Below are 22,736 nucleotides of genomic sequence, written 5' to 3'. Positions count from 1 at the left end.
GCTCCCACCGCTTCCCACCGCAGTGAGTCAGGGCCGGCAGGTCTTGGAGGTTGACATACCCGTTTCTTTTCTCCAGAAGAGGTGGAGTGGGTGTATTAAAAGCTGGATATCAGGTTCAGAAAGGGTCCCTACATTCCCAAATTCAGGGCACACTGCTGCCAAGCCTGGCTCTAGTCTTTGCTCAAAGGCCGTTTGCTCTGGAGGGGGCTGGGGAGACCAGGCTTGTGAGGTACATACCCCCTCCACAGGGAGGGAGTGCGGGCCAGGCCTGTCCCCTCCCTAGCGCACCGGCGGGATGCTGTGCCATCTGACTGAGGGACGTGCCCCTTTCTGGGATGGCAGAGTCTGAAGATCAACGCGTCTCACCTCCCAAGGTGTTTCCCTGGGCTGTGACCACAGGGCTGCCTTGGGCTGCCCTTTCACAGAATCATTTTGGTTGGAAAAGACGCTCCAGACCATCAAGTCCAATCCAACATTGGCACTAACCCGTGTCCCTGAGAACCTGTGCAGGAAGAGGTGCACATCTTGAGCCCGAGCAGTTTAACTGCACCTGTGACACTCACACAAACACTACAGACTTGCAAAGTGTCCAATTTGTTATTCTTTTTTTAAAGCAATGTGATCATGGCAGCAGAAGTTCCTGTGCTAGCAAACCGCATGCCTTCATTTGAGTATTTTCATTAACATCACAAGTGATCATAGCATCATTTTGGTTGGAAAAGCCCCCCAAGATTGAGTCCAACCATAACCCACCCCTGGCACTGCCCCATGTCCTGAGAACCTCATCTCTGTCTGTCCAGCCCTCCAGGGATGGTGACTCCAGCACTGCCCTGGGCAGCCTGTTCCAATGCCCCACAGCCCTTTCTGGGATGAAATATTTCCTAATATTCAATATCTGCTTGCTGCAGTTTCCCCACCGACCCAGCAGCCCCGCGGGATGCAGGAGAGAGAAGTTGTCGCTCCAGAGCAGGAGCAGGGACAGGGACAGGGACAGGGACAGGGACAGGGACAGGGACAGGGACAGGGACAGCCATGCCCGTGGGTCCCCGCGCCATCTAGTGTCCTACCGAAGCGGGACACGGTGGGGGGACAGCAGTGGGACCCCCATCCCGCCGGGCTCCAGTGTGTTCAACCTCCAGCTGGGCATTCTGCCCGCTCCAGTTTTTATTCCCAAAAAGACTTTAGCGCCTGCTCGGCCTGACAAAGCACGACCTGCACCCAAGGGCGGTTAAACCTGCTGGGACTCCCACGGCCGGACACTCATGGTCACCCCAGAGGATGAAATCCATGTCCTGGCTCTGTGGACTGGGACCAGAGGTGCCAAAAGGAGTGACCAAAACCAGTCAAAACATCAAAAATACTGTTAGGAGCTTGAAATGAAGCCAGTAGTATTCACAGGATAACGTCAGCGCAATCAAAACCTGCACAGAGAGCACAGTTCACAACCTGTCTGGTTCCTGTGTGGATCTATCACGGCTCTCACAGCTGGGGCTGCAAAATCATTTTCCAGTGAACACAAAGGGACCAAGGAATTATTTGTTTTTAACTTCAGACAAGCAGGCTGCTGGCAGAGGTACAAGGAACAAATCTACACCATTCCAGAAAGTTATTTTATTTTACAAATAAAATTATTAATTTGTAACAGAGCAGTTAAAGGAAATTCAGACAGAGACTGAAAAGAAGCCGTTTGTTTGCTGCTCTTCTCTAAACCATTTCTATATTAATATTTCCTAACTCCAGTTTTGTGCTTTTAGACTGCTAATGAACCGTGATCTGGCATTTCTATAAATATTTAATAGCCCTTAGTGTGGCCCCTGAGTCTCTTCATTAGAGTTATTCCTAATAATCTGCATGCTGGGGATATCAGATACGCTGTGCTGTATTTTGCGGGGTTTTCCCTGGAACTCTGTTGAAAACTGCTGGACTAATGAGCAAATGCCATCTGGTCCGGGGGATTTGTCACTGATCGTTTAGCAGCGTGCTCGTTCTGCGATTCCTCTAATGAACAATTCGACATAAATCATCTGTTCGGCAGCCTGATACTGGCAAATAACCTGCAGAAGAGGGGCAGCCTCTCTGCTCAGAATTTAAAACGTGCTCCGCTGTTTGCCAGGAGCCGGATCCTCAGCACCGACCGGGCGCTCCAGCCACGAGAGGGGGCTCGGAGAAGGCGCAAAGAAGCCAAGGAAACACCTCAGCTCAATATATTCAGTTTGTTTTGGCTGCATCGCCGTCCCCATGGGCAGCACATGGAGGTCAGGGACCCGCTGGGCCTGGTGGCTGTCATGACAGTGTCACTGTGTCGCGATAAAGCTCCACTCGCAGAGCTGGTGCCACCTGTGCGGCCACTTGCCTGGGGACAGCCAGGCTCTGCGTTTAATGATGGAAAAACACTGGAATTCGCCTCTCTGGAAGCTCAGTGCTGCACGACCTCTCTGCATTTGTTATCATGGGGGTATAGTAGATAAAATAATCTTGAGGAGTTTAGGCTAAAGCTGGAGTCGCCATCCCCGGAGGGGTTTAAAAGGCGTTTAGACGAGGTTCTTAGGGACATGGGTTGGTGCCGGGGTTGGGTTATGGTTGGACTCGATGATCCTGAGGGTCTCTTCCGACCGAAATGATTCTATGTTTCAGCGTCCTCCTGGCCGCCTCAGTGGCACCTGCGCGGGCAGGAGGGGCAGCTGGACCTGCCAGATCCGGCCCGTTTTCCCCGTCAGACGGGGCTCTGCGTTGTGTTTCTCCTCACTCTCCCCGCCGCGCCCGTCGCCATGGCCCTGTGGGGGCTGCCCCGGCGCCCCCTGCCCCGCTGGCGGGCGCACGGCCGGGCGGCGCCGGCTCCTCACGCCGCGCACCGCGGCCCCCGCTCGGCGGCGGGAGCGGAGGCGGCGCGGCGGGCGGGCGCTGCCATGGCGGCCGGGCGGGAAGGCGGGCGCGGGGGCCGCTGGGAGTTGTAGTCCGGGCGGCGCCCAGGTGCGGCGGAGCGCGGGGCCCGCCGGGAGAGGCTCCCGCCCCGCGGGCAGGTGCGGCTCCGCCCGCGGGAACTACATGTCCCGGGATGCCGCGGGGCGCGGGCGGCGCGGGCGCGGCGGCCGTGGGGGCGTAGCGAAGATGGCGGCGGGGGCGCTGCGCCCCGCTCCCGGCTGAGGCGCCGAGCGCTCCCTGCGCCTCAGTGCGGCGGCGGCGATGTCGGAGCCGGAGCACCTGGGCGGGAAGCGGGCCGAGTCGGCGCGGCTGCGGCGGGCCGAGCAGCTGCGGCGCTGGAAGGGCTCCCTGACCGAGCAGGAGCCGGTGGCGGCGGGGGGCGGCCGGGGCCGGCACCGCGGCGCCGGGGGGTCCCGCGTCCGCTTCGAGGAAGGCGCCGTGTTCCTGGCCGCCTGCTCCAGCGGGGACACCGAGGAGGTGAAGCGACTGCTGGGCCGCGGCGCCCGCATCAACACCACCAACGTGGACGGGCTGACAGCGCTGCACCAGGTACCGGGGGAGCCGGGCCCGGGGGGGGCGGCCCGGCGGGCCCTTCCCTGCGCCCGCCGCCGGCTGAGGGAGCGGGAGGGGCACCGGCTGCGGCCCCTCAGCCCCGGAGCTGGGGGGGGACGAGGATTTGGGGCGCTGCTGGCGGAGGGGGAGGGCAGAGCGGTACCTGCAGCACCGGGAGTGGGTTGTTTATAAACAAAGCCATGACAGAAAGCTTTGATCTCAGCCTCATCCTGCATATTTAACCCGTGTCTGAAGCACAGACCTAATTCAGAGGCGAGCGTGGTAGCGTATTCCAGTTGAGCAGCTTGATGCACCGAGTTCTCACAGGGATATTAAGCAGCTTAATTAGCAAAATAAAGCGTTGGGCTGGCAGAGCTGCGAGCCTGGTTAGGGTGGCCAATTTATTAATTTTTCTTTTAAAACTTCTGACTCTGTGCCTGGGCTCTGCTGAAATAACAGAAAATTTCCCGCCGGGGGTGCAGTGTTTGCAAGGTCAGAAGCGTCTCGTTGGCTCCTGTGTTTGTGTTATATCGGAGTTGCCTTGAAACTGCCCAGACTGCTCTTCAGCAGCCTTTGCAGAGACCAGAGAGTGCCCGCGTCTCAGATAAGCAACGTAGGTTCTATTAATAATCATCCAAATGTGCTGAAGAACATACAGAAGTGGTCGCCTTGCCCGTCTCGAAACATGTGCTGGGTTTCATCTGTAGCTTTTGCTGTTGTGCAAATGAGCAGGAATGTCGGGGAGCCTGTGAAATTCCTGCCCGTTAATGTTGGGAAACCTGTTGCTACCTCAGACTGATTCAGAATTTAGCAGGGCATGTGAAATCAGTGTCCCGGATTGTTGCATCTGGTCAGCGAAATGAATCAGATTTGAATCTGGGCCAGCCTCGGCAAGAGAATTCTTTTAGCTCAAGATCTTGTAGATTAAGCATGTAGTATAGTGACGGGACCGGGGGAAGAAGCACAGCCCAGGAATAACATCTGGAAATAATGTGTTTGTAAAGAATAATGCTTTAATAGCACAAATAGCAGGACAGTAATTGAGATGATTAGATTTTCTTCTTTGCTGGTAATATTGAACTGGAGCACTTGGGACGTTTAAAAGCTCGGTTCGTGAGCTCGCTTGCTCGTGGCTGTCAGTGAACAAGGAACGCTGATATTTGTTCATTTTGTTCTGTAGTTACAAAAATAAATTATGAAGCAAAGACCATAGGAACTTACAGGCCATCAGGTTGAATGAGACTTCAGTTGGCAAAGCAGAGAACTTTGTAATGGCTCAGCGTTTTGGGTTTTTTTTTGGTGTAGCAATAGAAAATAAGTTGTGCTGCTTAGGTAATCTCCAATACAGCGTGTCTACATTTATTATCAGATCAATAAAGGATTCTGTAGACACTGTTAAAATCCAGTTATTGAAAGCATTTTGACAAGCGGGAGGGCTGAATCTAAGGGGGGCAGACGCGCGGTAGGGTTGGGATGGCTTCATAAGGGTTTTCCAGTCGGGATTGATTCCCAGCTGCTCAGGAGTATCCGGGTGTCTTGCTGATGCACGTAATGTGACTCTTGGCCCAAAGTGTCTTGTGAAGTGCGTTGGACTCATCGGACAATGGGTGATTATCTCAGCAAGGTCAAACTTCTTTCGAGCCGTGTATTGAGAAGCAGGCTGCAAATATAATTCTGTATACGTAAAGAACAGCATCTTAGGAGCTGAATATCGGGTGACATTGGATGGTAACGCCTAAGGCTTGATACTTGGAAGAGCTTTTAGATGAGTGAGTAGTCAAGCAGATGCTGGCTGGACACACAAGAAACTTTTCAGAAAGGGAGGTTGACTTTACTTTGAATTGAATAAAAGCTTTATTCCAATGTCTTCTTTATCACTGAACATGTCCAAAATATATATGTTTTCATATTACTTGAGGAATTAAACTGTCTATGGTGAGGTGTCAGCTGAGGTGCAGTTAGGTTGAGGGTCCCCAGAGTACTGGTTGACAAATGAAATTAATGTAGTACGTGAGGATTATTTTTAATAACTTCTCTTAATATTAGATACATAATATTATGAGATACAGGCCAGATGGTGGTGACTGTCTGCTCCCGTTTAATACTTGTAAAATTGAATGGCCATGCAGTGAGGAAAGCAGTTGGAAAGAGTTTGTTTTGTTGAAGGAAAGACTGGGCAATTTTCTTTTTATTTGGTTAAAGAACTTGCTATTAACTACAAGCAAATGTCTTTTTTGGGTAACGGAAGGGTTAACAAAGTCAATTGACTTAATTTGTCAAGAGTCGGCATCTGCTTCTACAAAACCTAAGGCCAGTCTTAGGAGCTGGCTTAGTTTGTTTGAAGTGCCCCAAATGATGTGTGGCGTTCAACAAAGGTAAAATTACACTTTCTCTAATTTCTGGGACTAAGAACCATTGTGTGCTTTCTTGCTGGCTGAGAAGCTGGCTTTGCTATCTGTAACTATGAAGCTGTATTTTGAAAATGACTTTTTAAACGACAAGTGGTATTTCTGAGCCTCCAGCCTGTGTCGTCCTCCTCTTCGGAGGCATCAGGTGCAGCATAAACCTACACGAGTGGCCAGTGTCCGTTATCTGGGCTGTGGCTTCGGTTATACGTGTTATCTTTAGGGCCTGCGGAATGCTTTTGGATGAATGTTAATCCCTTATTATCAGTGATTAGCTTAATTAATTGAATATAGTGTATTTTTGGCAATGGTTTTGTGTCTAACACAGGATGGGGAGATAGCAGCTAAATGTGAGTGAAGAACTAGAAGTCATGGAGAAAACTGCTACCAGTGGGTGAAACAAGTTATTGGTCACAGCTGCACTTGTGTAGTGTTTGCAGATGGTGGAAGCAGAGATGAAACACTCTCTTCCTCCTGAGCGACAGATGGAACCCAGGAGTAGACTTGACAAAAAATGAGTCGTAAGGGAAAACAAATCTGACACTTCTGGTTGGGACGGCATCTCCATGTGTAATAGGCGATGCTCGACTGTCTTTAAGCACCGGTTCACAAATGATGACAACAGGGAAGATGGTAAATCATCAAAGGGCAGACAGAGGATAAACAAGCTCTTTCCCTTTTGCCTGTTCCACGGGGAAGTGAGTTGCTCATGAAATGACTCCCGAGTTTCTCTCTTATTGTGGCCTGCCCGTTGCTTTTGGCTTATTTTCAGGTGCTGTGCAGCTGTAGTAATTCAGAAGCTGCTTCATGAGAATTCAGGTACTTTGGCCGGTGATGCTGGGTTGGCAGCGGAGGCTGTGACCTCTCTGGCACTCCCACTTCACGTTATTCCTGCTTTGGAGCCAGAGCTGTAAAACTGCCGGCATGCCTAGTCGCTCTTCAGAGCTTTATAGGGTGACATCTGTGTCAGACTAAGACTGGCCAAGTTTTGGTTGCTGCTCAACAAATTAGCCCCCTTTGCCCATTTCCAAATGTTCTGTGCAGTCCCAGCAAAGCAGGAGGCAGCAGGATTTTTGGACAGTCCAAAACCACAGCCGGGGGTAACGTGGTATGGATCACTCTCCCTAATCCCAGCGGTCTGGAGACTTTTGGGGGAAGGTGCTGACTCTGGAACAAAATCCACGAGATGGAGGGGAAGGGAGAGAGGATTCCTGTGTGGATTTGTGCTTTTTCTAGCTAGGACATCACTGAGAGCAGGAGCGAAGGGCTGGAACTGCAGCGGTGCCTGAAGCAGCCTGCATTTGTTTTACAGGAGAACTAAGATAAACCCAACAGTCATTACCCACACCGAGCACTCAGCAACAGCTTCTAGAACTATCTTAATCACCAAAAGGTAAAATTAATTTGTGCCTTGAAATGCAAGGACATAACATATGGTGGCATGAAAACTCTAGAACGAAGCGTTCAGGTACTACATACCCATATGGTTGGGGCGACACAGCTGCACTTTAAGGTAGTTTACCTTCTGATCTTTTAATCGGTGATGATAGTGTCCTACATCAGGCTGCATTTTTGAAGATTGGGTGGCTGTGTTGCCTAAAAATACATCAGTCCTAGGAAGAGGAGGTTATCTAGGGAGAGTCATACCTTTTCCACCACCCTCGGCAAAGTTTCTTTCCAAAGGTATGCTTCTGCCAATGAAAATAGAAGTTGCAAGTACTGTATTTAACGCTGCTCATCAAACTGAAATCTGACACTGTCAAAAATAGGGTTTATCACTAGGGTAAATGAATACTTTTTTGGGGGTTTCACTTATAAGAGAGAATACAATAGTATGCACTCTAAAGTGTGGAAGCTTGGAAGCTACTTGCAGTACATGGGGAATTGATTCAACAAAGCTAGTTGAAATATGAAGTGCTGTTTTACCAACCTAATGCCTTTATTTTCTTGCTTTTGGCTTACTCAGTCCCTTTTTTGGCTCGATGTTTTGTCCCTGTGGGTTAGTTCAATTGTCTGTCCCTTGCATCTCGATTTCCAAACAATCTCCTAAGTGGGCAGAATTAACTCTAGACTAAACAAGCTAACCTTGAACTGAGAGGAGTGAGAGCCTTGGGGAACCTTGCAGCATTTGGAGGGAATTTTCCTTTGGTTTGGGGCAGTTTGTCACCTGGTTAGTTGGGCTTTGGGAAACTGGAGCCAGCTCAGCTACTGGATGCTGGGAGGAAACTTACTCTGGTTTAGTAAGTAGATAGATATTTGTGATGGGAAATGTGCATCTTCATTGTTTCCTTCCTCAGGCTCTGCTTATGCTGTCTAGTGATTAGATGAGTCAAGCTCCCTTGCTCCCCGTAAACAGCGAGCGAGTGAAGTGATAAGATTTTCAGCTACAACTTCCTTTATGGCAGCAGCTACAAGTGAGACCTGGGTCCCTTAATGCTGCCTGTGGAAAAGTTCTCATCTCTACATCTGTGCAGAGCCCTGGCCCTGTGTGGAAATCCTTGGGAAGCGAAGGTATTTTAGGGAAAGCTTGTTATACTCAACACACGCTGAAAGCTTTCTGCCTTTTGCAAATAAAACTCTTGAGGCTGTGTTAGAGGTGGAGACGAGTCCTTAATGCTGCACCGTTGTCTGAATCAACAATGGTCGATGGGATTGAAGGCCAGCTCAGCAGAAAATGCAGGAACAAGCGATGAAGGCAGCGCCTGGAGCAGTCGCTGCTCCGAGCCGTGTCTCCCCTTGGTGTGGCCAAAACGTTAAAGGCAGCGTCTGTGTGCAGAACTCTCTGCACTGTCACCTAGATGAAACTACCGTCATCCTGGTATTGTTTTTGCAATTTATAATGCCTCTTGCTTATTTTAGCGGTGAGCGTTAGGGGCTGGGAGCTGTTTCTATTCCAAACAGGTTTAGAGGCTTAGAATTCAGATTAGGTACTGCGGGGCTTGCAAGACATCTTAAGTGCTGTGTATTGTAATATACTGAGGTAATAACTGACTAATATTAAAATATAAGACTTGAATAGGTATGCGAGCTCTCAACTGAGGATTCATATATACCATAAGTCACAAAGGCCTGTCAGACAGTGCATATTAGAACAATCGTTTTAAGAAGGTTGGGAGAGGGGAATATTATGTAAGTGGTTGTATAAATTGAGAATTTTTTAATTCCTAAATTTTGAATACAAACAAGGGCAAGGGGAGCATTAACTACTCTGAAACGTCTACTCTGCTTCTTAAAAAACAGGGTTAGCGCTCAGGGCTGGGATAAAACCGGATCGAAAGAGAAACCCAGACCCTTTTTGTGGAACAGCAGCCCCCACTCTCCAGTCGCGAGCTCTCGGAATGAGCCAAGCGTTTGACCTGGTGATAATGGTATGGCCCCAGCACGCTGAAGGTGCCCAGTTGGAAATCCTGGGATGTGAGTCTGCGGTTTATTTTCAGCTGTCCTTCTGGCGGGAGGTGCAACAGCTGTCCCTGCAATCTCCTTTCTTGGGCTGCAGCAAACTGATCTGCGCGGGGTGGAAGGTGCGGGAGGAGCTGGTCCCTCTCCCTTAGAGCGAACAGCTCCATGCGTCAGAATTTCAGGGGAGCTATTGGTGGGGATTAAGGTGCTTGTTTTCCTGGGGTTCACTCAGCAGGAGTGGATTTAACGCGCCTGTGCAGGGAAACGTTTTCAAGGTGCCGTGAGCTCCTCGGGAATGGGGGCGAAGCGATGTGCCTGCACCATGGCTGCGCAATGAGCTCCAGCTGCACGGCTTGGCGGTGCCCGATTTAATTCCTCCCTTTGCTCCAGAGATGTGTCTCTTACTGTGGTGCAACATGACCATTCTTAAATACTTCAAATGTGTTTTTCAGAGGTTGCTTTTCTAGATTGTCAGGCTAGTGAGAATGATCTCCCGCGCTGCTGACAGCCGAATCCCGACAGTCAGGCCTCCCTTTACTCATCAAGCTGTTGACAATCATGAACATCAAAATTCTTGATTCAGACACCTACGCAATTTCTCATGACAGCGTTCATTCGAAATAATTACAACGCACGGTACTTAGAAATGACTGGTATTTTAGAAAATACATCTGTGTGCGCTTTTGTTAAGTGTTTTCACATTAAACAGATTTTTGAAACATCAGTCTCCTTGTAACTTCGAACCCTCAGCTTAGATATAGTCTTTGCTCATCTGAAAATAACTGGAAAAATCACTCTTTAAGAGTAAATAGTGGGGGGGGTTTAATGCTCTTTTTTCTTAGTAGCTTGTTTGCTGTATCTAGAAAAAAAATAGAAGGGTCTTAACTTGTAAGAGTCTCACTAGAAGTGTTTCCATAATACAATAAGCTGACCTTGTAGAGGGACACAAGCCATTTCAGCATTGCTTCTCCAGCATTCAGCCTTGCTCATAAATCTTTGTGAAATGTACAGAATGCAGAATGACCACCTGCCATTCGCCTTTTATGTGTCGCTGCCTTTTCAGGGTAAAACTAAACCTGGCCCCTCTCCGGTGCTCCGAGCCGGAGCATTGATTTGCCACAGCGATTGCTCACCATCCATTTCTGGAATCTGTCTGAAGCCACCTCCTATTTATAATTTGTCATTCCTCGCTGTCTTAGACAGTTAGTGCGATTTCCTTACAAAGCTTTATGCTTCTTTACATCTGAAATCATGCGATAGCAACAACTCGTAGTATCGGGCTTTGTCTGAACTCAGCTGCTGGTTTAGCAAGAGGTGAATGGGTTAGTGAACTCATGGGACTTTGTGTGTGGCCTCTGCTGGCCTAAGCTGGCTTATGTCTGTTTAATTTGGCCTTGTAAATATAATACCATAACCCGAACGGATGTAAACCAGCTTGGAGCTGGTAGGGCCTGCACATGGAGCTGCCCCGAATTAACCAAACTGGTTTTGTGCTTGAATCGTTGGCATCGTGCGGTACTGCTGCCATGGTTTTGTTCTCAAGTCAAAGTATGAAGGAGAGTTTCTCTTCCCAGGATTTGGATTCACATGAATTGTCAGCCTTACGGAAAACAATTATTAGTTATGGATTCATCTTTGAGTGACTTGATACTCCGTGCGAGACATGTTAATAGGGACTTCTGCCTTGGAAATTGTTGGGGTGGGTGAACTCTAACCCAGCTGTGAGTAATGGGGCTCGATTTAAGTGTTTTGGTGCAGCCAGGACACTGCTCTGAGCGGCAAGGTTAACAGAGACCCATCAGAACACTTCCCTTAAATACTGTTGTGGTTTTGGAGGATGAAATGTTCTAATTTTTAATCTAACAAGCCATTTTTCTACCCCGTTTGCTCTCTGTATGCGAGATGACATGCTCTCCAGTGCAGACAGCTTGGCTGTTTTTGTGGAGAACGACCAAATCTGAGCAAACTGGTTGCATTAGCACAGCGCACACCTGTGCAGGAAGAGGTGCACATCCTGAGCCCGGACAGGAGTTTAGCGGCACCCGTGACACTCACACAAATACTACACACTTGCCAAGTGTCCGATTGATTATTATTTTTTTAAAGCAATGTGCTCATGGCAGCAGAAGTTCTGTGCTAGCAAACCACATGCTCTTGCCTCAGTATTTTAGTGAACATCGCAAGTGATCATAGAATCGCAGAGTCATTTTGGTTGGAAGAGCCCCTCAAGGTCACTGAGTCCAACCGTTCCCCCACCCCTGTCCCTGCCCCATGTCCTGAGAACCTCATGTCCGTCTGTCCAGCCCTCCAGGGATGGTGACTCCAGCACTGCCCTGGGCAGCCTGTTCAATGCCCCACAGCCCTTTGGGGAGGAAATGTTTTCCTACACTTTGCATTAATATAACCATTTAAGTTTCCAAAATTGATTACACTGACAAAGATGCTTTCAAAGCAACTTTGTAGCACAAGCAAAGCGCTGCCTTCCAGCCTATTACCACAGCATTTTCCTTTTGTCTGTGGTGCAGGAGGTAGATTTTAAGCAGTCTGCAGCAAGTGTTTCAAGCAGAATTATGAATCCTGAGCTGAAGTAGAGAAGGTTAGAAAGTGCTGCTGACTTGCTACCAAAGCAGGTAGCATCTCGGTTCAAACTTCAGAGCTGGTTTATCACTTGGTGCTGGCTTTCAGTTCTTGTCTTGCTTCGTGCTTCTTTACTGCGTTCTTAGGAAGCCGACTGAACTACACCGTGCTCCAGCCAGCTCAGCTTACTCCGTGCTGAAGTTCTCATCGGTCTTGTTAGCTTTGGGGGAAACTGTACCATGTGCAAGCTTTGAAAGGTCCAAGTTGTGTTTAAAACTACTGTCCCAAAGACTTTTAAGAAGCAGAAAGTCAATGCCATGTGTCAGAGGCTCTTCCAGACAGTTATATTGATAGTCCATAAAAGCGGTTATCTTGACTGCCTCTCATCTGTCTGCTCTGCCTCCCTGAGAACTCAGCAGGGCTTTTTCTGCAGAGTATTCTCTCCCAGGGCACGACTTCCCATTTGTCTTGGTTGACCTTCACAAGCTCTGTCAGGCTACTTCTCCAGCCTGTGTGAAGGTTCTCCTGCCCCAGCCACACCAACCGGTTTGGTATCACATGCAAACTTGTTGAGAGTGCTCCCTGTCCCATCATTGCTGTTGATCAAGTCTGTTAATAAAGACATGGAATTGTATTGACCCCAGTATCAACCCTGAGGGCTGCCACTGGAGACCAGCTGCCAGCTGGACCCTGATATTCCAGACCATTTTCCATCACCTTTTCATCTGCTTCTGTAGTCCAGCTCTTGCCAATCTGCCTGTTAAGAATACTGTCAGGGATGGTGTCAAAGGTGTACCGTGCTTGCTCTGTTGTCATCCACCCAGCCAGCTTGTCATCCTGGAGGGCAATCAAATTGGGCAAGATTTGCCACTGGTAAATCCACGGGGGCTTTTCCTGGTCGCCACCACCTCCTGCATGCTGCTGGAAATAGCTTTGGGAAGCCTTTCCAGGGATAAGGTGGGACTGACAGGCCCAGAGTTCTGTGGATCCCTCTTACGTGATGGGCGGTAGTTCATGTCATCGGGAGCCTCTCTTTGTCACCACAACCTTTGAAAGATGACAGTGACTCTGCAGTGACATCAGCCAGCTCCTCCTCAGCCGTGTCTGCATCCTGCCTGGTTCCAAAAGCCATCTGTGGCCATTGCTTCCCCTTTATTCCCCATTGGGGCCCCGGTGCTGTACAATGGAGCTGCCAGGACCAGTCTGCTTGTCCTGGGAACTGTCCATAGCCTGTTCCTTCTGGCACGTGTACCCGTTGTGTCGCACCAGCTCCTGCAGTGCTCCTGTACTCGTGTGCGCTGCAGGAGACTTCAGTCTCGCTTGCCTGTAGCTCTTTGCAGCAGCTGTCAGACACTCCTGTGCACAGCAAACTAAACATTTCTGGGGCATTTTCTTGATTTCCTTATCTCACTGATTTTTTGTTGTTGTTGCTCCTTCTAAAAAATTTAAGTTTTAAGGTGAGGTCCCTGCCGGGAGGGAAATAGGAGGGGTTCTTTCTAGTTGACTTGTCTTTTAACTTCTTCAGAGTTCAGTCTTGCAGGAACACAGCTAGTGAGCAGTTGCTGTCATTTCATACCTGCGATGCCTCCCTTGCTTTTTGGTGCAAACTTGCACGATGACTTAACCCACGATTCGAAACTGCTTATCTGTTAGCACCAGTTCAGTTCGCAGGCATGTCGTGACCTCTTTTCTTCAGGAGTAGACACGCAATAAGAAGTACTGCCAGGTACTATCTCCCAAGGGAGATGCTGATTGTGGATTTCTGTTTCTCACTACCACTTTGGTAAATACTTCTTAACCATCTTGCAATGCAGACGTCAGTGGCTATTAAGGCTAGGGGTATTCTCTTATCTTTCTTGGCTGCTGTAATTTTGTTAATGGGCTTAGTGATCATCTTCCAGTTGCTGAGGAATGCTTCTTGCTGCTGCCATGTGCAGAACGGCTGACACTGGAGCAAATGCTTGATAAAGCGAGCTGAACTGTCATTTTTGGCTTGTGAGTCTGCTTTAATGGAACCATTTTTACTTTCAGTTGAGCTACTGATTGAACCACCACTGCACTTTAAATTTGAGCTGTTGCTCAGTGCCATCGGAGTCTGGAAGGGGGTGCAGGGGGCACTGGGGTACGATTGGGCTATGGGGGGGTGAGTAGCTGTAGCTGTTGCCAGCAGCCCATGAGTAACGGCTGCTCCGTCCCTGTGGATCAGCTGCAAGAGTGAGCAGCCATAGGCAGCAGGGCTTAGCTCGTGTCCTTGCACAAAGCATGACTTAGGGCCCAGCTTTGCTTAACCTGAGCATCCACATGAGCTTGTGGAGCGTCGGCCGGGACTCTCCAGCCCGGTGTGCCCAGCCTGCCCGAGCAGATGGACACACTGCCCTGGGGAGCGGGTTGAAGCAGCTTGGGGTGCCAAACCTGGGTACCGGCAGAGCGCCGCTCCTGCTGGCGTTGGGGAAACCTGCCTGGTGGGTATGACCAAGCAGCACCCGTGATTTGTAGACCGGCCTTTCTGCAAGCAGGGCAGCGAGGGGAGAGCGAGTTTTGGCAGCTTAAGTCCCACCCTTGGGCCAAGCTGAATATCCTCTGGCTAGGAGGAGAAGGAACCGGTGAGGAAAACAGCACTGTTGACAACTTATTGCTCTGTATTCCTCTCGATAGCCCTGGGTGGGATCCAGCTCCTGTTTGTTTGCTGTTCCTGCTCAGTCCCACTGTGCGCCGGCTGCTCTGAATCCCCGCGCTGTGGGTGCTGTGATCTGGACACATTCTGCACCAAAGTGCCGCTCCAGGGGTTTTGAGCTTCTTTCCAGTCCCCGTGTCACTCGCGTACCTGCTGCCATTTGTTTCGCAGACCCGCTGTCACTTGGGGAACACTGAAAGCTGTAGGAGTTCCCTGCAGTGTCTGCACTTTTTACCGCCCCAGTGCGAGGGGCCCCAGTGAGAGCCTGGGGGTGTTGGACCTCCGGGCAAAGGCTCGATACCTCCAGCTTTCAGGTGTGATGATCCGCACCTCCCCTCCCAGAGTTTGCTGCGTCCCTTCCCCGCTCACACGCGTGTTCTCGGTCTCGGCTCCGACACATGGAGCTGGAAGGTGGTGGAGATTGAGGAGGTGAGGTGGGTGAGTCAAGGCGAGTCCATTTGCTGCAGACAAGTGGAACCTATGCAAACTTCTGCATAGCGTGTCTATGGAACGGGGGGACTTTCAATGGGGAAAATTGAAAAGTGACGATATGGTGGAATTTAAGTCCTAATGATTTCAAAATTGAAAGAATGATACATTGTTCCTTGTGACATACCGTCTTTTGTGTGGGGTGGCCCGTGTGCTTTCTCCTCTCTATGATAGATCACTGGAATAGATACATGCTATGTTCAGGAAGCACACAGTATCTTATTTTTTTTCCTGGGGAGTATTAGGAGAATCTGAGTCTTGGATCCAGCTCAACTAAATGGTTTCAAATGACAAATCTGTCCCAGTTTTGCCATTGTGCGCTGAACAGTTTTGCACCGCTCCTCAGCGAGTCACTGAGCTGTTATCTGTTGTGTGTAACCTGTCACTTAAACCAGCGAGCAGAGGCGCATCCCTGCAGCGGGACCATGTCACAGGGAGGTGACAGTTGTGTGTGCTGCTGGTTCCCAAAAGGGACTCCAAGGAGAGCCTGGGAAATGCTAAACCCAAAGGAACCAACAAGCACGTGGAGGGGAGGAATCCAGGCGAGGTGGTACGGCTGGATGTCCAAAATGCCTTTGACAGGGTCTCTCTACAGAAGGCCTAAGAAACAAAGCTGTTGTGAAATAAAAAGAGGTGTTATCATTGATTAATCACTGTCTGAAAGAGATATAACAAAGGCCGGGAGTAAGAGATGAGTTTGCAGGAGGAAGAGGAGTTATCCTGTGTGTATCTCCGCACACCCGAAGGGGAGACGGAAAAGGGAATAAAGAGCGAGGTAACAGTTTGTCCATGGTGCTGCATATTCAGGGTAGTAAAGTGAAAGCTGGCAGGGGAGGGTTTCACAATACTGGCTAATTTGCTGATAAAATGGCAGGTGAAATTTGGTCGGTAAATGGGAAGTAATGCTTATGGGGAAACAGTGGATTCCAGTCCAGCTTTTACAGGCTGGAAGAGGTTTTCTGAGGCTTTAATGTGGCACTAGAGAAGTACTGCAGTGTGTTAGAAAGCAAATAAAACATTAGGAATTCTTAAGAAAGGAATAAATAAAGTAGAAGTCATAAAGCCAGTATAAGATCATGTTATACCCATCTGTACACTAGTACGTGCGGTCTTCTTTCTACCATCTCAAAAAATATATCAGTCAATAGAAAGATATGGGAAATAACAGTGAGGTGATCAAAGGCATGGAGTGATTTCTGTACAAGGAAAGATCAACGCTGTCTGTGAATCTTTTTCACTGGTGGAAAGCCACAAGCACTGAGGTACCCACAATTACCCATGAGATATGACTAGGCATGAGTTTATTTTCTCCCAAGAAGGAATTAAAGGACATCAGAATTTTCAAACAGTTTTCATCCAGTGTAAAATTCGGCTGTGGGACTCATTGCTTTAGGACATTGTGCCGAAAGCTTAGATATGTTCAGAGAGTCCTTGATGGGTGTAAATTCAAACTAAGCTAGAGATCGCCGGGCTCCGGGACGGTATGGCAGGGAGATCCCCTCTATGGTATACAGAATAATTAAAAAGGCATTATTTATTCCAGATTGGAGCCAAGAAGAGAAATAAGATAGGGCAGAATTAAGAAGGTCAGATACCTTCTCAAATGTTAAAGCAATAGGTTTAAAATGAAAATGTAGCGATTTTGAGAAGGCATTGCGTAAATGGTGGGCGGTTATGCTTTGTATTTAATAGGCAATTCTGTTGAGATTTTAGGCATCTTGAAGATTGTATTTCAAAGCATCCTCTAAACGAGAAGAAAAATAGGTATTAATGTATGTATGGGATATCACCTTGCTAATCCACGAGGGTTTGAGCCTGTTTCTGTTCCTGGCTTGCAGCAGCCTGAACTGATAGATCTGATAGACCAACAGATTTAGGTGTTCTCACAAGGAAGGATTTCATGTTTTCTTCATGATTTGCACTAACTTTTCTTCCCTGGATGACTGACAAACAAGATGTGACCTTCGCAGCCCTAAAGGGTTTTACATGGGTATCGCTCGAGTTATTCCGCACAAGCGCTCCCTCCCGCTGGAAAAGATAAGCGGTGAATTAGTCTGTCTCTTGGTGAGGGATTGAGGACCGTGCCAACCTGTGCACCAGCAGCGCCGAGCTTTCCACTTCACAGCATATTGCGTGAGTTATTTTTGATCCCTTATTAATAGAAGGAGCCCTGTGCTTATGGCCAAATATTGTCTTATAGCTATTTTGAGTATCGGCTTGTCTACAGCTCAGCCGCTCCACAGAATTCATTCTTTTCCATTTAGTTTAGGTGCTGTTAATCTTTAAGAAAATTGCTCAGTGTTGCAGAAAGTGAGCGAGGAACAAAGAATCGATTGTAGCCGCTGGGAGGGAATCCATGTGCTGACATTTTGCCCGGCTTCCTGCACATTGTGCTGGCCGCTTAAAAATTCAAGGCCTGGCCAAAACAAGAACTGCTGCATTAGGGAAAATAAGACATTTTAATGTAATCTGATTGCAGGGTTATCTTTTCAAATACAGCGTTATGGTGATGTAACCCTCAGTCTTGGAAATGGGGGGATACCTGGTGTTGACAAAGCTGCCAGGTCTTTATTGGTTTAAGTCTTTTATTTGTTGTCAGTGACCAGGGACCGCTCACCCTGCTCCAGTCTGGCTAAGCTGCTTTCCTAACCCGTTGGCTTCTTTGAGCAGCGCTTTGATAGTTCTGCTTCCGTAGCACCATGCTGCAAGCTGCATCTTTTCCTCTACCGTTGGTGTGGCTTTTTGGCATTTGCTCTTTGCGGGCCGGCGTCTGGCGCTGCAGCAGAGCACGGAAAACCTGCACGGGGGCACGAGTTGAGCGGAGCTTTATTCCAAAGCCGGTTAACTCATCCAGTCCTAAACATCCTCGCGAAGAGCTCGTCTGTGCTCCCCCTGGGACCTGCTCCTTAGCACTTGGGAAGCGTCTGTCCCAGTTCCACTTTCTTCCAAATGAAACCGATTCTTTGTTTTCCTCCTGTTGCAGTTGCTTTCCTTTCCGTACCAACCTTCCCACGAGTGGAAGGCTCTATTCTCCTCCAGCTTTTTTCCTTTTACATAGATACAGTAAAGCTGGCTTTATTTAACCTTTCCAACCAGCTGATATCTTCTAAACTCCCAGTGAGCCTTGTTGTTCTCTTCTGGGCTTCTTAGGACCATGTTGCTTTCAAATGGAATGTGGTGCTTCAGTGGAGAGCTCTCCAGCCCAAAAATAATGTTCTTCAGGGCCTTACAACCAGTAGTTGTCTGTAATGTATTCCAGAATGAGATTTGCTTTCACAGAATCCCAGAATGTCAGGGGTTGGAAGGGCCCTGGAAAGCTCATCCAGTGCAATCCCCCCATGGAGCAGGAACACCCAGATGAGGTTACACAGGAAGGTGTCCAGGCGGGTTGGAATGTCTGCACAGAAGGAGACTCCACAACCCCCCTGGGCAGCCTGGGCCAGGCTCTGCCACCCTCACCAGGAACAAGTTTCTTCTCAGATTTAAGTGGAACCTCCTGTGTTCCAGTTTGCACCCATTGCCCCTTGTCCTGTCACTGGTTGTCACCGAGAAGAGCCTGGCTCCATCCTCCTGACACTCCCCCTTTAGATATCTGTAAACATGAATGAGTCCCCCTCAGTGTCCTCTTGTCCAGCTCCAGAGCCCCAGCTCCCTCAGCCTTTCCTCACACGGGAGATGCTCCACTCCCTCCAGCATCTTGGTGGCTGCGCTGGACTCTCTCCAGCAGTTCCCTGTCCTGCTGGAACTGAGGGGCCACAACTGGACACAATATTCCAGGTGTGGTCTCCCCAGGGCAGAGCAGAGGGGCAGGAGAACCTCTCTGACCTACTGACCACCCCCTTCTAACCCACCCCAGGTACCATTGGCTTCCTGGCCACAAGGGCCCAGTGCTGGCTCATGGTCACCCTGCTGTCCCCAGGACCCCCAGGTCCCTTTCCCCTACGCTGCTCTCTAATAGCTCATTCCCCAACTTATACTGGAACCTGCTTTCTTCTACAGCAGCACCCCCTGAGTCATTCAGCCACCCCTTAATTACCCAGTGGGGATGGGTAATTAAGAAATGGGGGGACATAAAGCAAAATTAGAAGTGATGTGAAGGAATCTTCACTTTGTTGTGAGAGTGTTTGTCGGGAGAACTTGGAGTCTGGGTTCTGTTCCCTGGCGTTTTCCACCTTCTTCACTTGGATTTCAGCTCACGCTGGTAAAACGTGATCTCTGTGTTTTTGTTGAACAGGAGGGGCAGAGCTCGGCCTTGTTAGTCCGTGCTGATGAGACTTTGAGACGAGCGTTCATGCAGGCTCAAGGTTTCCAGTCTGCACCGAATACTGCAGTTTCCGACCCAAACCGAGTTCCTCAGGTGCAGTCGCATCGTCTCCCGTTCGTGTGTACCACATCTTTTTAAGTTGTGAAGACTAGTTTGTTGTGAAACTCTAGTGCACCATTACATAGGGGCCTAATGAGATTTTCTGGTTTGTTTTGTTCCATTCCAGGTGATTTCTAGCATTTGCTTTGATTTTGGAGTTTGGAGCTGATATTTTCCTACAGCTATTCCTTATAATCCTAGGAGCTTTTTCCTGAATGGCGGTAATAAGCCTTTCATTTTGTTATATGACGTTAGGTGTATTTTTTGCCTGTGATTCACTCCACAGTGATCTGCATTGAATTTCATCTGCCGTTTTCTCACCAGTTGCTCAGTATTATAAGATTCTTCTTTAAGTTTGTCCTTTTCTTTACCCCTTTGAATAGTTCTATCAGGAAATTTTATCACCTCACCAATCACCTCCTCTTCCAGGTCCTTTATTTAGTACATTTGGGAGCACAGAGTCAGGAAAGATTTCTGCAGAGATCTCCAGGAAGAAAATATATCGGGTATTCTGGTCTCCCCATCACAAAATACGTTTAATCGTGTCAGGGTCTTCTTAGCCGTGCAGTTTGTGTCTTTAGGAGCCTGGGGAGGAGCCTTTGGGAAGTCTCTGTGGATTCTCTCACCTGCATATCTCTTGACTTTCTGCTTATTTGCTCTTCGAAGGACTCTGGTATCTTTTTGTCATACAACTTTGTGTCTCTTCCTTCTTCAGCAGACATGGTGATGCACTCAGGACTGAGACTGAGCTGGGCTGTGTCAGCACACTTGCCCTCTCCTAAATTCCTCCTGTTTACCATCTGGGTTATTGAATCATTGGATGGTTTAGGTTGGGAGGGACCTTCAAAGCTCATCTAGTCCAAGCCCAGCCATAAGCAGGGACAGCTTCACCCAGATCATAAAATCATTGCAGTGGAAGAGACCCTCAGGATCATCAAGTCCAACCATAACCCAACTCTAGCACTAACCCATGTCCCTAAGAACCTCATCTAAATGCATTTTAAACCCCTCCAGGGATGGTGACTCCAGCACTGCCCTGGGCAGCCTGTTCCAATGCCCCACAGCCCTTTGGGGAAGAAATTGTTCCCAGATCCAACCTCAACCTCCCCTGGTGCAACTTGAGGCCGTTTGCTCCTGGCGCTTGTTTCTGGGGAAAAGAGACCAACAGTTGCCTTGTCCAGCCTGGCCTGGGATGTCTCCAGGGATGGTTCATCTACCACCTCTCTGGCCAACCTGGGCCAGGCTCTCACCACCCTCAGGGCAACAATTCCTTCCTTGTGCCCAGCCTGAGTTATGGCACTTTGTTTCTGAGGATCGCCTGTGCCACCCACTTGCCAGGCAGACTAATGCGTAGGCAATGCAGTACAACAAACATGAAAATCACCGTCCTCCCACTGGACTTTCACCAGGTTTTGTTTCACTTTAAGGATGAGTAATTGCTGGAGCTCACCAGTGAGCCCAGTCAGCCTGCCTGGCTGCTGCTTCTGTAAATGGCAGTTCCCGAGGTGGAGAGCGCGCTGTGCTTTGCTCCTCCCGCCGCTGTGTGCGTTCGTCGCTCTGTCCATTTCTGGCTACGTCCTTTTTATGGCATCTGCTGGCCGGGCTATGCCACACTTGAAAGGTCCTGACAGAGCTCTCGATCAGGAGCCCGCGCTGGGCTGCTGGTATCTGAACCACGCGGGGCATGTGCAGTGGTAAATGGGTTTACGTTACTCTTGGAAAACATAAAAGTTGGTAGCAGATTTGGTTTTCTGTGATCAAAGCGACCACGGTTCTTGATTAGACTCATTAATGTCACTGAGGAAAGTTGACACCTGAGTTGTGTCCATCTTTCAAACTGGGGAGATCTCTGGTGTCGTGGTTTGACAGTTCAGTGCGCGGCAGCGTCGTTAATACACTTATTACCGTGCTCGGCGACTAATAAAGCAACTCCGTGAGGGTCTAGCAAAGAACTGTCATTCAAGCAGCACTTGTCCCTCCTCAGTGACCTTATTCTACAGATCACTTGCTCTCAATCAGGTATTTGCCAGCACCTCTTGTTCCGTGGGCATCCCCAGGACAGGGTCCCTGATTGTGGGTGTGTGCTCAGGAGCCAGCACTGAATGGGTTTGGTGGTGGTGGCCATGCTGAGATTTGCTTTAGTTTGTTTCCCACAGGATTTAACAACAACAAAAAGGAGGCATTTCCCTATGGATTGAGCAGCCCTAATCGTGTCAAATGAATTTTTTGTCTTCTTATTTTCCTGTGAATCAAGGCGAGTTCATATGTGAACTCCTGTATTCTTCTCCTGCCACTCTAAAAGTACCAGCCATAGTCCAGACCTTCAATCGCTGTGTTTAGATAAGCGTTTTTGCTGTGTTTTAAGAAAATATATAGCTTAACTTCTGCTGCAATAGCGAATTATCTCAAGGTTTCACTAGGATTTGAAAGAAAACATCCCTGTAAAGCTGCACCATGTTTAGTGACATTGCAAATCCGAGTGGCTGCACTGCAAACAGAAACGCTCGCAAAAACCTTCGCGATGGTCCTTGCACAGAAGAAATGTGGAGTCACCTCCTTTTTAGAAAGGTTTCTATACCAAGCAGCCTCTTTGCCCGTCATTCCTTACGCTTCAAAGAAGACCCTGTGCCCCGTGATTGTGCTGCCGTGTCCTGCCTGTGGCCGTTCAGCCACGGGCTCTGGTGCAGGTGGCATCAGAAGAATGGGAAAGGTCCAGAAAACCACTTATTCACTTGAGTGTGAAGACTCTGAGTTGCACGGGGTGGAAAATGACCGAGCAAGCTGCTACACGTCTGTCTAGTGATCGTTTGTGCTCAGCCCCCAGGACCGTGCAGGATGGATACTTTATTTATTTAGCCACTTAAATTTACTTCTCTGTGGTTAGAGATTCAAATTTTCTCAGACTCCAGCGCTGGCAATGAGAGTGAATAAGTAGAATTAATGAGGGTATGTTTTTCTTTTTATAAACCAACTTTTTGTTTTTCTGGCCACAAAGGTGAGATTCAGATCTTGAAACCAAACCTGGTGTGGCTGCGAGACGATGTGCACAAAAACCAGGAGCCTACTATTCCGCTTCTGAATAAACTGTAAAGCCACCAAAGAAACCTCCTCTTTCTTTTCGTTCGCAGGCGTGCCGAGGTGTTTCTGCATGTAGCCACTGTTTTCATTATCTTTGCTCTTACTTAGCACTAATTAGGCACTTGGTGTTTGCAGGAGCTCGTGGTGCTTCCCCTGCACACCTGGGAGGATGAGCTTGTTTCTGTGGAAGCGATACTGGGCCTGAAGTGACTTTGTTGTTCTATCTATTGAAAACAACGAGGTTTTTCCCAGGCCATATGTGGCCTGAGCTGCCTGT

At 48.9% G+C, this 22,736-nt stretch overlaps 1 protein-coding gene across 9 annotated transcripts in view; it reads left to right on the top strand.

Moving 5' to 3' along the window:
* The first annotated feature begins 2,981 nt into the window (after positions 1-2,981).
* PPP1R12B (protein phosphatase 1 regulatory subunit 12B) overlaps positions 2,982-22,736 on the top strand; it is a 130,742-nt gene continuing 110,987 nt past the window's right edge. For 2 of the 9 annotated variants that reach the window (XM_065038270.1, XM_065038272.1), the window contains exon 1: positions 2,984-3,471. In XM_065038270.1, the coding sequence (XP_064894342.1) occupies positions 3,184-3,471 (288 nt within the window). In that variant the 5' untranslated portion in view covers positions 2,984-3,183. Of the gene's footprint in view, positions 3,472-22,736 lie in introns of all 9 variants that reach the window. The other 7 variants (XM_065038267.1, XM_065038268.1, XM_065038271.1 and 4 more) reach the window with 7 other exon arrangements.

Source organism: Columba livia, chromosome 22 (assembly GCF_036013475.1).
Source record: "Columba livia isolate bColLiv1 breed racing homer chromosome 22, bColLiv1.pat.W.v2, whole genome shotgun sequence".
Taxonomy (NCBI): Eukaryota; Metazoa; Chordata; class Aves; order Columbiformes; family Columbidae; genus Columba; species Columba livia.
This window is presented reverse-complemented; position numbering and strand designations above follow the sequence as displayed.